The sequence below is a fragment of the Typha latifolia genome, unplaced genomic scaffold, assembly GCF_019914945.1.
Source record: "Typha latifolia isolate L0001 unplaced genomic scaffold, TyphaL0001v2 contig_58, whole genome shotgun sequence".
In the NCBI taxonomy this organism is placed as follows: Eukaryota; Viridiplantae; Streptophyta; class Magnoliopsida; order Poales; family Typhaceae; genus Typha; species Typha latifolia.
The window spans coordinates 9253-23571 of record NW_027330503.1 but is presented as its reverse complement, the minus strand read 5'-3'; the positions used below and the strand labels follow the sequence as shown (position 1 = coordinate 23571).

Genomic DNA, 14319 nt, shown 5'->3' with positions numbered 1-14319 from the left:
TCCCTCTATTTGTCGATAGTCATGCATGCCTCTCTGCAATGACATTATAGTTTATGCTAACATTGTGCAATTTTGTGAATTGAGATGTTTCTTGTCTTGTGCTGACCATATTATATTTATATGTTTGAATTGAATAGGTACAATAGTTTGTCCTTCATTGTTTTGTGCTATTAGTTTCAATAGACTACTCTAGGTCATAAGATGGTTTAATAGTTTAATTAACCAGTATAAACTTCTTAATGATGCATGCTCTGTTGATTTTGACAGAATACCCGTGAGACAGCCTTTTGCGATTAGGAAGCTGCCTTTGGTGAAGGCTAAAAGGTACCTTGAAGATGTAATTGCTCACAAGCAGGCCATTCCCTTCCGTAGGTTCTGTCGGGGTGTAGGACGTACTGGCCAAGCTAAAGCTCGCCAGTCAAATGGTCAGGGGCGTTGGCCTGCTAAATCTGCCAGATTCATTTTGGATCTGCTCAAGAATGCTGAGAGCAATGCTGATGTATGGCCCTACTACTTGCTTTTTCATGTATTTATTACAAAAATTCTGTCATATAATGATTTACTCTTTTCTCCTGCTGTCAGGTTAAAGGTTTGGATGTAGATGCTCTTTACATATCACACATTCAGGTGAATCAAGCCCAAAAGCAGAGGCGTCGCACCTATCGCGCTCATGGACGGATTAATCGTGAGTTCATCATATGAGTTTAATTATATTCCTAAAGTTTCATGGAGATTAAGACCCATTCATTCTGTTCTATTGCAGCTTATATGTCTTCTCCATGTCATATCGAGTTGATTTTGTCAGAGAAGGAAGAGCCAGTTAAGAAAGAGGTAATTCCACTCTCTGGTTTGTGTTTACTATAGGATTCTCTTGTCATTGTGGCATTCATACATTTGTATTCTTTCTTGACATTAATAGAGTGTTCTCTTATTACTTTTCAATTTTGCAGCCTGACACCCAGATTGCACCCAGGAAGGCCAAGAATCAGGCTTGAAGATTGGTAGCCGTAGTTTGAGTTGCAGACATTTTGGATTTACTGGTTGTTCCCTTTTGATTTAAAGCTAGATAAGTTGTCAACTCTTTAATCTAGTGTCAAACATTTTTCTAGTAATTTATTTGTATTTGCTGGACTACCTCGTTATTCTATCTCGAATCTGTGAAAGCGATGAATGATTTTATTTTCATATTGTGGAATCAGCTCATCTCCTATTTATGGTATAGCCAGATATTTGAGTATTGACTTATTATTAAGGTAATGTGAAATCCTGGGACTAGACTGTAATCTGTTTAGAGTTGAAATGGTGACTGACTTTGTATCTGCGGAGGAGATTAATCTTGATCAGATGATGTTATGCAAATCAAGTTTTGAAGCTGGTCGAATTTTGATCAGTTCAAATATTTATACAACCGCAATGTAGAGCAATAGCATGACATGAGTGAATTTTAGATATGCAAAACTCTTTAATAAGATGTGTATTTGGGTAAATATAATTTACACCAGTCAATATTCTGTGTGCCTCCTGAATTTATCTGTCCACTGATAACGGCGATGAGAGAGTGATGGTGCTTTTTCTCAAAATTATTAAACTTCTTATCATTTGATATTTATTTGTATTTCTTCCTTCTATAGACGATTTACAATGTCGGCAATATAAAAGCGAGTGATTTTTGGCAACACATATGGTGGATATATATTATATTAAATTAATTATGAATGGATTTTGGATCAAATCAATCTACCAGCTATATCATTGTTGGTATATAACTACAGTGGCCAGAAATTATTCAAAAAAGAAAAAAATTGGGAGCTTTTGCGACCAATTTTTACTAGCCAGTATATATTTTGGTATAATAAAGTGCATGTAATTTATACATGCTAAAATCTACTAAATAGCTATATAGAAATATTATACCATTTACTAGAATTTATACAGTTAACTGGTTGATGCATTAGACTGGCATTTATCAGGAACTCTCCAGCCCTTCTTCTGATTGAAGGTCATCATTTGAACCAGATTGTCAGATTATGTAGATCATCAGGGTTGCCATTGAAGAAATCACAAGCTATATCTCTAATCTAAACCACATGATGTGTAAATCCTGCAAGTTTAGAGTTTATCCAAGTAGATTAATCTGAGAACTTGTTAGCATGCATGTAAGTAATGGAGAAGACTAGTAGAATGAGTGTATTATATTCTTTCAGATCAATTCTGATAGTTATAATTATCTTGTCCATGCATAATGCCATACACTGTTCTTATTTTTTCTTAAAATAAAATTTAATATTAACTGAATCTGACAGAATGACATCTCCCATCTATTATATCCAAAACGTAAATTTAAAAAAATACCAATAGTAACCATGAACATGAATCAATTTACTGATTTGCTATTCAAAATAAGAATCATGGCCTAAAACCTTAAGAGGACGATATCTCTAATCACAAGGATTAATATGCAGATATCATTAAAGCAAGATGGGATTTTCAAAGACCTTAAATTGTATTCCAAACCCGAAAAGAAGATCAATTGAAATTTGAACCCAAATCTGTTTCAAACTTCACCTGATCTGCATTCTTAGCAAGCTCGTGTAATTAATAAAAAAATTATAGTTAGAAGTTATATAATACATTCTTCTTAATGAATACATCTCCCTGGAATCCTCCATTTTATGCGTCCCAACTGTCTTTCCCACACTGGCTTAGAAGTATAATTCTTCCAATCCTCTATAACGTTCTTGAGATCATAAAGTTTGTTCTCAAGGCCAATGCAGCAGGTTGCATGCACTGTGCAAACCTTGTTCAGATCCTTACCAAGTTGGCAAAATCCACTGATATAAGCAGTGTTCAGGAACTTGATCCTCACCTGGAACTTAGAGACAAGCTCATGCTTGATCTCATTGAAGACAAACTGGTCATGGTTCTTAGGGAACCTACTCCTGGCTTCATGCCAGTACTTCATCACCTCAATGTTCTTCCTGCATGACTTGAAGTAGATCAACCCTGTGTTTGGATAATTCCCGAGATCGTCGGGGTTACCGAAGAAGAAATCACTTGACGTCGTTATGTGGGGGGCAACGGTGATGTGCTCGAAAGGATTGCGAAACCATGCAACATCCACATCCTGCATTCAAGATTGAGAAATTTAGTACTTAGAAGCTGAACAATATTATCCGTTATTAGAATATAAAAAATAAAAATCACCGTTATCTAACTGTTTATGTATATTATCTCACTTTTAATCTTGCCTATATGAATTACTGGCTCAAGTTTAATCTTTAGAATTACCTAAAAGCTAAGTGTTCTAACATGACATGGAAGTTAGATTTTTATTCAAACAAGCAGCATGCGAGTTCAGATATGATATATATATTATTGATCTGTTATCTAAAAGTTTGAGTTTTTACGCATACCGTGAACAACAAGTTGTATCCGAGCTCAAGAATCCTTTGCTGGAGCTTTATCTTTTGCCAGACCAGATCAAGGTAGTCTTTGGTCATGTAACTCTTTGCAGAGGATAAGTCCTTTTCTAGCTTCAGAGGGTAGCAGTAAGGATGCAGAGACTTGCACCTCTCATATGCCTTTGGGTCCATGGTTATGATGATCAGGTGCTTGACGAAATGCTCGACTTGCTCTCCGATGCGGAAGCTCTCGAAGAAGGAGTCAAGGAGCGAGTCTGGTGCTGCCCAGGCTTCGTTCACTGAGGTCAGAATGACTGTGTTGTCATCCATGGCTGCCTTCCTCAGCAGCTCGGCTATGTCTTCAGATGATTCTGTCTGCATTTGCAGCAGTTCAAGAATTAGTTTTGTGAAATTTTTTGGGTTTTTTTTTTCTTTGCAAAAATAAAATAAAAATAAAAATCATTTCACACCATAATTTTACCAACTGCTTTGGCTGTTCTAATAAACAGGAAAGGCATAAAGTATAGAATTATAACTTTATAAGGTGCTCTTCTTTATGCAAAAAGTAAAAAAAAGAATGAAAAGTTTAGGGGTGCAAATTGTAATATAGCAAAAAGATAGGGTGTGAAATCAAAATTTCCCTTCAAAAGCAGATCTATCTTTTACTTTGTCATAGAAAAATTAATAGAAAATTAAAAGAATTGAGTGGCATTGGCATAATGCACTCCTTCTTGCCCATAACATAACAGAGGAATCATTAAAATTCAAATTATAAGACCCAAAAAGTAGAGAAACCAATTGGCTCAAGAACTCTTACATGCATCTATGATTTGATGAAAAAAAAAAAGAAAATACTTTTTAAAAAGATGGAAAAGAAGTCTTGAAACTGTGAGATGATCAATTAAGCAGCCAAATCTTGCCATCTCCTACTCTTCCACCACTCTCTTCTCTCTCCATTCTCTCACTTGGAATTAGCATGCAAAGAAACTAGATTTACCTACCTCATTGGAAGCGGCCATCTTGGTAGTGTCACCCTTTGCATTGCAACCCATCTTAGCTGCATTTAGCTTGGAAGTAGAAGAAGGCTTCTGAAGTCCACTGCTCCAAGATGATCTCCCAAAATATCCCCCTCCTGGGCTTGCAGTGAGGAGGAAGAGAAGGAAGACAGTGGCCATGGCAGCACCCAGTGTGAAAGCCACCAGAGGTGGAGGCGTCTTTGCTTTGCTCGTTAGCTTTGTCGCCATTAGAGTCATTACCTGTCGGTGCATGTAGAGAAAGAGAGAGAGAGAGAGTGAGCTTGGGGGGGGGGGGGAGGGGGGTTATAACTTGTTAGATTGGGTTTCTTTCTCTCCTTTATACATATGCTTGTCGTCCTATATGCCAATCACTGTAGTCTAGTAGTTGAATCTTGGTAGATATTGAAAATGATATCTAGTAAATATTTTACTGGCTACTTAGATCTAATTATGTTCATTAAAAAGAAAGAGTATTTTAATCATTTCATAATAATTATGATAGTTTAAAATTCTTGAGTTTCACATTGAGGACGTGGGAGATTCCGGGTTTCGTACAGTGCATGCATTATTGACCTATGTTTCTTTGAATCTTGTCTTCTTCCAGCTGTTCCCAATTTGGTTCACAATGTTTGAACATGCTTAGTTTGTAGAAAAAAAAAATTAAACCTTAGCCTAACATAATTTGACCATACTCACTGGAATTTCTAGTTTATATTGACGTTGTTTTTTTTTCTTAATAAACTAGTTATTTTAATATATTTAAACAAATATAGAGATAAAAAGACAAGGCTCAAACTGTAACAAGTCTGTAAGATGAGGTGGATAGATAGAAACTGGCCAAATAAAAAATTGGCACTTGTCTGGATTGATTATATTCAATGCAGCTCTTGCTGTTGGTAGGCAGAGTTTGTGGATTATTGGGAGGTAGTCATCAAATGGTGCACTGAAAAGTCTCCATTTCTTCTTGTAGTAGTTATTGTTTGGTACCAATTAGTAATTGTAGAGAGAGAGAGAGAGAGACGTATGATATAATATTTAGTAGGTTGGTGGGTTGGATGTTTGTTGTGAGAATAAACCACATGAAGGATATTATAAAATGACATACGAACTGAGTGATTTAGACGCAGACAAAAAATGACATACATGGCAGTGAATAATGGAGGATTAAACTATGAAATTAGAGTAAGAGTCACATTATTGCTATTGTTACTATAAAGGTATATTTTCTTTTGTCAATAAAGTGAAAACATAACGGTGTTCTCGTTAAAATGATAATATTTGGATCCAAATCTTGGGATACCAATACAATATGATCTTCTTTAGCTATCTAAATACTATCTGGAAAAGATATTACTCGGTCTTGCATCACTACATTTATAACTCAATAATAAAATATTGGTGCTATAAAGCTCATCTCAACCAATTAATATTGCGAATGATCTAGAACGATTCGTTTGTAGGATGATTCTAAGATTTTGATGGGCAGTCAGAAATCTAGATGGAAAGTTGTGGTTAAAATAGTGGAACAAGATCAAAACGGGGCAGAAATAGAAAAATCGACTTTGCGGATGTTGTCGGAGGGTGGCGAAGGGTCAGGGATGATGGTGGTCAACCGTATGAGTGGGTGGCTCGTGGAGGTAGATGACTATCAGTTGGAGGTGGAATTAGGGTTCTAAGTTAGATTTACTTCTAAGAAAATAAATGACTATGATTAATTTACTCCAACTCCTAGATTATCTTACTTTTACTACCCGAGATAGTCTAAAGCTAAAACATAATTTTTAATTCTTCATTGGATACTTGGATGAATAAACAAAGAAGCCTAGCCCCTATATATATAGAGGTCGAGTATAATGAGTCCTACTCGAGACTTAGCCCTAAAGGCTTATAAGACTCTAAATAGTACTTGTCTTAGAGGCTTACATGACTTAGTTGAACTTGCCTTAATGACTTATGTGACTTAATTGAACTTGCCTTAAAGGCTTATATAAGAGATGGACATAAATCAATTAAAAGATAAATGGGATAATTTCCCTTTCATCCCCGAACTATCACCATTCTACAATGATCCTCCAAACTTTTTTTTTGATACACACTAACCCCTGAACTACTAGAAATATTATGATTGACCCCTTTCGTTTAAGGTTTTGTTACCCATTTCTGTCCATAAATTGTCATGTACTAGTCACATGATAACTAAATGGTCAGAATACTCTTATATGTATATGACAACTTAAAATAAGTTTTTATAATGACCAGAATATTCTTAAAGAATACCACCGATCTCTTCTTCCTCCTCCTCCCTCACTACCTCCTCTGACGCTAGCCACTACGCGTCTCCCATCTCACTCCTCCTCCGTGTTCTTCCCTCGCCTCTCTCCTTCCATTACTATCAATTCCTTTAATTTATTGTGAGAATCCATAATCCAGTGCCATTGCTACCAATTCCATTCTTATTCCTACTACAAATCCAACAATAAAAGCCAAAATGGATACATGCAAAACAACCATCTTAGAGATAAAGGTGAAATTTTTCCCTCTAAAAATCTCGAAGATTTTTCCCTAATTTCAACCCAACCCACCTTCTTAGGACTCCAAATTGGGGAAAAAATATAAAAAAAAATCCTGGAGTTATTATGGAAATCAATGATAGTTTAGGGAGTGAAAAAAATCATCCCAATATAATAGACTCAATCCATTGAGCTCAATATTCTCATGATGTGATCCGACTTGACCCGGTTCACATCAATTTAATACTGTATATGAAGCCCACGCAACCTCTAGAGTTAGTAGAGATTATTATTTTGTTTACTATGATCTAATACAAAATAAGATCTACAATCCTTGTATAGCTCAATATCACATTATACCTAAAAAAAAAAGCCTCTCCTAAACTATTAGAAATAGTTAAAACTAGTGACATCTATTTAATTAGTACATCATCAAATTTCCTTTTCTGTGTCGGAAAAAAACCATTAGAAATATAACTTGTAGGTTTTAAAGACGGTGTAAATTATAACATTTTAAATACTTCGTAATAGATTATGTAATACCGAGTCATAATTCAAGAGTAAGAATATTATCCAAAAATTAGTCTCTTATTCCCACTCTTTTTAGGTGACAATTTTTAAATTTATTTAATTTCTTTTACCTCTACCAAGTACCACCTCCCCTAGTGTGAATGTGTGTGTATATATATATACATACATATATATAACATGGAGTTGGCCATCTACTTCACAAACCTAGCATGTGGTTCTTTGAATTATATATACATTTGGTAATGAAGACATGTGAGTTATTACAGTAATTTATTTTATAATTAGTGGCTGGAGTCTCAGATATGTAGATCATTGTGGTCTTCATCTTCCCCATCTAGGTGGGAATCCAATCACTCTATATTTTCTCCATCTTTCTCATTTATTATTATTTTAGCTAGACAAAATGTCAACTCTTAATAGTTGAATATAATATCTATATATTCCTATGCAAAATAACTCAACATAATTTTTTTCCTTTTCTCTACTTGCATAATTTTATAAATTGCTTGATGTTATCAAAATTTAAACATAAGAAATTGACATCATAATCTATTCTTGATTTTATCTATTTCGATTGGGGACAAAATAGATTCTAAAAATATTTTTATGACTCAATATATATCACATTATACTTCTTGAAAAGCAAAACAAGAAAAAAAAATTCCCCCATAAACTATTAGAAATAGCATATCAAATGAGATGCTTTGTGTATAAGTATTTTAATGTTCGAATTCTTAATTAGGTCTTAGACAAAAAGAAATTATTAGAAATGTAACTACTTGTAGCTTTTAAGAGTGGTGTAGAATTGGAGTAGCTAAGGTCTTATTTGCTTTAGGTTTAAAGTCTTCTCTTGAACTTATTCAAAGACCCTTAAACTGATTTAATAATCAAATATATTTTTTATATCTAATTAAGTTTACTATTTAAAAAATTAAGACTAAAAAATAAGACTATTAATCGAGTTTAGAGTTTAGTCTCAAACCAAACAATATCTTATGTAATGAGGAAATTATTTATGATTGATAGCTGGAGATCACTGAGGTCTTCATCTTCCCATCTAGGTGGGGGAATCTGATCACTGAATATTTTTCCCTTCTTTTTATTTTTAATTATTTTAGTTAGACAAAAGGTCTAACCCTTGATGTTTGAATATAAACTTTATATATATGCCTATGCAAAATAGCTCAAGATAACCTTTTTTTTTTCCCTACTTAATTTTATAAATTGCTTTGTGACACCAAAACCTAAGAAATTGACATCAAATCTAAGCCTCTTTAGACCATGTTCTTCATGAAAGGTACTTATCTCAATAAAGACAAAAGAAAGAACCTAACAATGTTTCGGTGTAACATGTCCATCTATCAATTAATGGGGAGTACTGATTAATACTATTTTTTTTATATAAAACTATTATTTTCTCATATGTGAAGGGAAATTTTTTTAATTTTTTTTTGTAGTGTTTATTATATAAAAATAAGAAAAATTGAGGTGTAGAAGCGTATGAGAAAAGAGCATTTAGTTATTATATATCAAAACTAACGTCTATTTTATATTAGAATTATGAGGAAGGTAAGTTACAGACGAAAGTTTAGAACCACAGTATTGACTTTTTGCCTAATCAATTGAGACACAGCTTACCCATACAACACGAATGTTTTGATTAGCATTCCAAAAGATTTTATGATAGATGCGATCATAGAAAGACAATTAATTAGATGTGCTTTTCTAGACAATCTAAATTAACTTCTTATTGGGATCAAATGATCCAAATGTCATTAATTTGTCTGAAGCTATTTACACCTGCAACTCTCTCTTTCATTTCCTTCTACTAGTTTTGTCTCTCTTTTCGCACGATATGTGTTAGCGTACATCTGACGATACCGTGTGCTTGATTTACTCGAGCCCGGGCTGAATCCCAGTTCATTCTTACATCTACGATTTATATGCATATATGAGTATGCATGCACGTAGAATTATGGATCCATAATGGACTCTAATGACCAAAACAACCATTTTAAGGAGGAGAGAGAGAGAGAGAGAGAGGAGCGGAGAGACAGGTGATGATAATTACCTCCGGCGACGACGACGCCCTTCCTCCACCTCGGCGAGAAGATCGATCACTTCCCGGAGCTTCTCATCGTCGTTCTGGAGGAGGCGTTCAGCAGCGAATAAAAGGAAAGACTACGTTAATTGGTTATATGGATGGTAATGGTAGGAAGGCTTTATTTATAGAGAAACTTTTCATATAAAACTCTATCCTTTTTATTATTCTCTGATTGCAACCTCACCCAGACTCGGAAGGATGTCATTTAAAAAAATAAATTATTGTTTATAAAAGCAACAAAATAATATTATAGAAATGATGTCACTTATTTAATTTTTTTGTGTGTATAATATTTGGTCAAGAAAGTATGCCTACTTCAGCGTGGGGCTAATTCAAACAAGAATTGGTCAAGAAAGCCCTTAGAGAAGTTATATATATAACTTGCTACTAAAATGAGTCTACTTTATTATAATTATCAGTAAAATACTAATAGAATTAATACTTTAATTTTAGATAAAAATGTAGATAAATTTAGTATCTATATCAAAATATTAAACTCGTCAACGATTTATTTAGAATTTTTCATTTGAAATGTTGATAGATTCAGCTAAGTTTATCTTAATTTTTTTTTTATAATTATCATACATAAAATTTTGATTAGATCAGCGTCTTATATACAAAAGGAAGAAGCTGAACTTGTTAATATATTCTCTTTTTAAATAAAATAATAAGTTTAGAGTTTTACTGAAATAATTCCTCGATATTGGAATACAAATTTCTTACATAAAAAGAACTTTTCCAATTTAATTGTACTTAATTTTTAATTCATAATAATTAATTTTAGTATGCATAAGGTATGTAAATTATATACTCTATTATAACAAAATATGCATGGATTAAAAAAATATATGAATTCAATTGAATGCCATTTGCCGAAAATGATTTCAATTGATTTTATTTGTGAATAAATTCCACTGTTCACCAAATAATAGAATTTAAAATGAATTCTATCTAGCATTATTGTTTGAAAATATATATGAATTCATTTCAACATACTTTTAATTTTCTACTATACCCTGATTGTCAAGATATACGAATTAAAAATATATGGAACAAAAATTTAATAATAACACATGATATGAGTAACCAATAATTATCTATTAAACAAATTAAACCAATAGTTATTTGGATGTTTGACCAAATAACTACAAGCAAATAGGAGAAGAACTAGGAGGCACGTAGTAACGCGAGAATATGGGAGAAGAGAATATACATAGTTTTATTAATTATTATGCTAATAGAAATTATGGAATTTAAAAAAGTTTGATTAAGTTCGAAATAAATTCTCTTTGATTTTTGTTATATGTAGTGAAATCCAGTCGCAAATCAATTGAATTCTTTCTTTTCGTGAGACATTTCAAGGATTTTCTTCGAATTTGAATTCGAAATCTACCTTCGAGTCCTTTGATTTAATGATTCACAAAATTCGAAATCGCCCTGAATTACTAAGAACCCTAGAACTCCTAAAAACCCTTAACAAAATGATTAAAATTATAATTCTACCCATAATTAATCACCTTATCTTCCTTTCATATGCATCTAATTAATTTCTTCGTTAGTAGATTCTATGATAACTTATCAAAATATCTAACTCTAAACCAATCTTCTTTTATTCACTCAAAGCCCACATCTACTCTTGGCCCCCAAATCTCATTTCCCCACTCTTTCTCCCTAATAAGAGAAGAGAAGAGAAGAGAAGAGATTATATAAGGAAGGAGAGAGAAAGAGATGTGAGAGATTTCCATATATATAGATAGTTTAGGGCATCAAATTGTAATTAATCTTGATATCAAATATCCATAAAATATTTTGTACATGATTAGAGGTAAATTATAGTTTACTTATGTTTGATTTCTACATTTTAACTAAACATCGTACACTTCAAATTTAAGCACTTAACTCCGCATAGTTTGCACCAAATTGTAAGTCGACCATTAATAAGGATATGAAAAGACAAAGACAAAATTATACTTCTAGTTTGAAAATGGTAAGGGTAGTTTGGTAAATGTAGTAGTTTACTTATGACAAGAAATTGGCACTAATATACTACATTTATTCCAACATTTGCATTGTTAATTTTGGATATAAAATCTAATAGTTGTAATTTAGACTCCGATGATGATAAGGGGTTAAGTCTTTAAACTTGAAGTGCATGAACTAAGTTGAAGTCTGGGCTAAACTATAATTTGTTCGGACAATAATTAGCAAATAATATTTATCTTTTTAATAAAAAACACATTACGTTTTGCTTTTATTATCATTCATATTATATCATATAGATATTTATCATTCGACTTCCTGCATTTTGCTTAACATGTCTCGAAAAGACTCGTAAGTTACTTTCCTCAATGGTTAAATTAAAAGAACTTTAACTCTATTGAATAAGTATTTTATGTTAAGATAAAAATAAATGAAATATATATTTTAAAGTAAAATAAGATGTATTTTAGGTTTTTTTTTAATTTTTTTAATTTTTCAAAGTGATAAAGAATTATCTATTCTATTAACTACTATTAGGGTAAAATTAACTCAAAAGTGTTTTGAGGCATTAAAAATAAAATATATAGTCAAACGATACATATCTAATGGTAGGGTATTGATGATAAAAAAACAAAAAAAGAGAGGGTATTTTTGATCAAATTTTCTAATATATTAACAATTAATGCATTCTATCTATACTCATAATCATTTTGCACTATTGTATAATTTTTTTTTAATCTCGGGTTAAGATAGCTCTACTTAAATGACCAAATTACCCTTTTATATTTTATAGATAAAGAGAAAGGTTATTTAGGCATTTCAGTAATTTGTTGTATTTGTTATATTTGATAGAAAGGAGCATCTTGATAATTTGGATGGAAATACTGATTTCAGATCTAAGTAAGTATAGAGAGTAAAATATATTTAATATTTTTTTAATAATATAAAAAAGAGAATTTCCTATTTGATTATCTTATAACAAGATTAAAACTTCCGAGCTAAAAGAAATCCATCTATTCAACAAATTATCAAATAATTTATTGCAATATGAAAATTACGAAGTCCTCATCAGCTAGCTTATATACAGATGGGCATTGCAGTTCTAGGTACTATTGGATTTAAGCATTATGTTCCTGCCACTCCACAAGAAGTCCTCTCAATTCATCAAGCTTGCCTGCAAGTCTAGCATGACAGTTTGCATGAAACGTGTAGATCTTCTTGAAATCCTTCTTGTGTTGCAGAACTGAATCTTGACGTGAAGCTGCGAAGAGAATTCATGCTTAATTTTGTGGAACACGTACTGCTCATTCTCGTTGGGATATCTTTCCCTCGCTTGATGCCACTTCTTAAAGAATTTTCTAGTCCTTTTGCAGGATTTTGCATAGAGGAATCCTCCATTGGCTTGGTTGCCTAAATCGTCTCGGTCTCCATAGAAGACATCGCTTGCTATCAGTATATGAGTAGTCATTTTCAAAACCATAAGATATCCACATCCTGCCATAAGTTTTTGCCATATGTTAGACTTAATTACTCGGCATAAATATAGTTTGATTCGAAGATGGTAGTTACTGAAAAATCTAACGGTTGTAATTTGGTTTGAAGTATGGATTTGTTTGAAAACTTAGTATGAGGTTTTTTATTTGAAAGTGAGAGAAGAATGGTTCCAAGGGGAAAGAAGATACCGAAAAAAGGAATTTGTATCCTAGCTCAAGAATGTTTTGCTGAAACTTGCTCCTACTCCACATAGATAGATATGATTATTGGCCCGACTCACTCAAACTTGCTCGGCTTGAACCCGTACAGTTTTAACCGGAATAAGCCTAGCCCGGCCCGACCCTAAGATAGTAGTGGGTGGCATAGGCTAAGTTTTTCCCCGCCCGGCCCAGTTCAACTTGAAAGCCTGATCTACTACTCTCATTTATAGTTCGACCCATAATATATGTATATTAGTCCCACATTAGATATTTAGTAAACTATATATTAATATATAAGTATGTTTCCGTGAAAGATGACTAAAATATTTTCATATAAGCCTATTAAACTCGGCCTAATAAGATATAATATTTTTTAATATTTAACCTATTATGTTAGACCCATTATATCCAACCCAAGCCCAATATCTAATGGGCTAGTGGGCGGTAATGGGCTAGAACATTCTAGCCGGCCCGAACCCGGCTCAGCTCGAGTGATAATAGTTATTCATGTTACTGCTCACCATTTTTATTTGGTTAGGGAGGATACAAGGAGATGATAAGGAGAGAAGACAAAGAGATAGCTTTGTAGTCTGAGAATCAAGACCGTAACATTAGTAATATGATTTTAGAATTGCTACTTGTAGAAATACTTAATGAGAATTAATAATCAGTGGAAAATTCATGTATCAACATGAATCTTATATAAACTCTGAGCCCAAATTTAAATGGAGTTCTCATATTATTAATGATGAATTAATAGAGAAATTAAAAGAGCTTAAAGAATATTTTAATTGTCATACATTCGCTTATTTAAATATACGAAGAAAAATAAATAAAAATTATCTTTAAAGTGATGGTTGAGTTTGAAGAAGTGTAATATCTCATATGAGCTGAAATCCTTTCATATAAAGAAAAGACACATTCTTTCATTCCAATCGAAAGAACACACCATTTAGGGAAGAGGTATATCCTTTCATATGAAAAGATTGTCCTTTCATTTTTAACCCAATGGATGTACCTCTTATGAATGAACACATCTTTTCATCGTAGCTATTCATTTTTATAAATAAGAAAGAAGTTTAC

At 32.7% G+C, this 14319-nt stretch overlaps 2 protein-coding genes across 2 annotated transcripts; one reads left to right on the top strand and one right to left on the bottom strand.

Annotated features, from left to right (window-relative positions):
• Positions 1-267: 267 nt before the first annotated feature.
• LOC140802645 (large ribosomal subunit protein uL22y-like) lies at positions 268-1283 on the top strand (the record flags this gene model as incomplete). The annotated part of the gene is given in 5 exon segments (XM_073158197.1): positions 268-285; positions 287-499; positions 583-685; positions 764-831; positions 951-1283. Coding segments are annotated over 5 exon segments (447 nt in total), but the record flags the coding sequence as incomplete, so codon positions are not given.
• A 1201-nt stretch (positions 1284-2484) lies between these two features.
• LOC140802647 (uncharacterized protein At4g15970-like) lies at positions 2485-9663 on the bottom strand. The gene is made up of 4 exons (XM_073158200.1): positions 9530-9663; positions 4403-4657; positions 3414-3776; positions 2485-3124 (listed from the first exon to the last, which is right to left on the bottom strand). Exons 2-4 carry the CDS (start codon positions 4652-4654, stop codon positions 2639-2641), a joined length of 1101 nt encoding a protein of 366 aa, XP_073014301.1. The 5' UTR covers positions 4655-4657; positions 9530-9663; the 3' UTR covers positions 2485-2638.
• Positions 9664-14319: the final 4656 nt, after the last annotated feature.

Coding starts and splice junctions, on each gene's coding strand:
- LOC140802647 (XM_073158200.1), bottom strand. CDS start 4,654: ATGACTCTAATGGCGACAAAGCTAACGAGCAAAGCAAAGACGCCTCCA. Junction 3,777..4,402: donor AGATGGCCGCTTCCAATGAG/GTAGGTAAATCT, acceptor CTGCAAATGCAG/ACAGAATCATCTGAAGACAT. Junction 3,125..3,413: donor GATACAACTTGTTGTTCACG/GTATGCGTAAAA, acceptor TCTTGAATGCAG/GATGTGGATGTTGCATGGTT.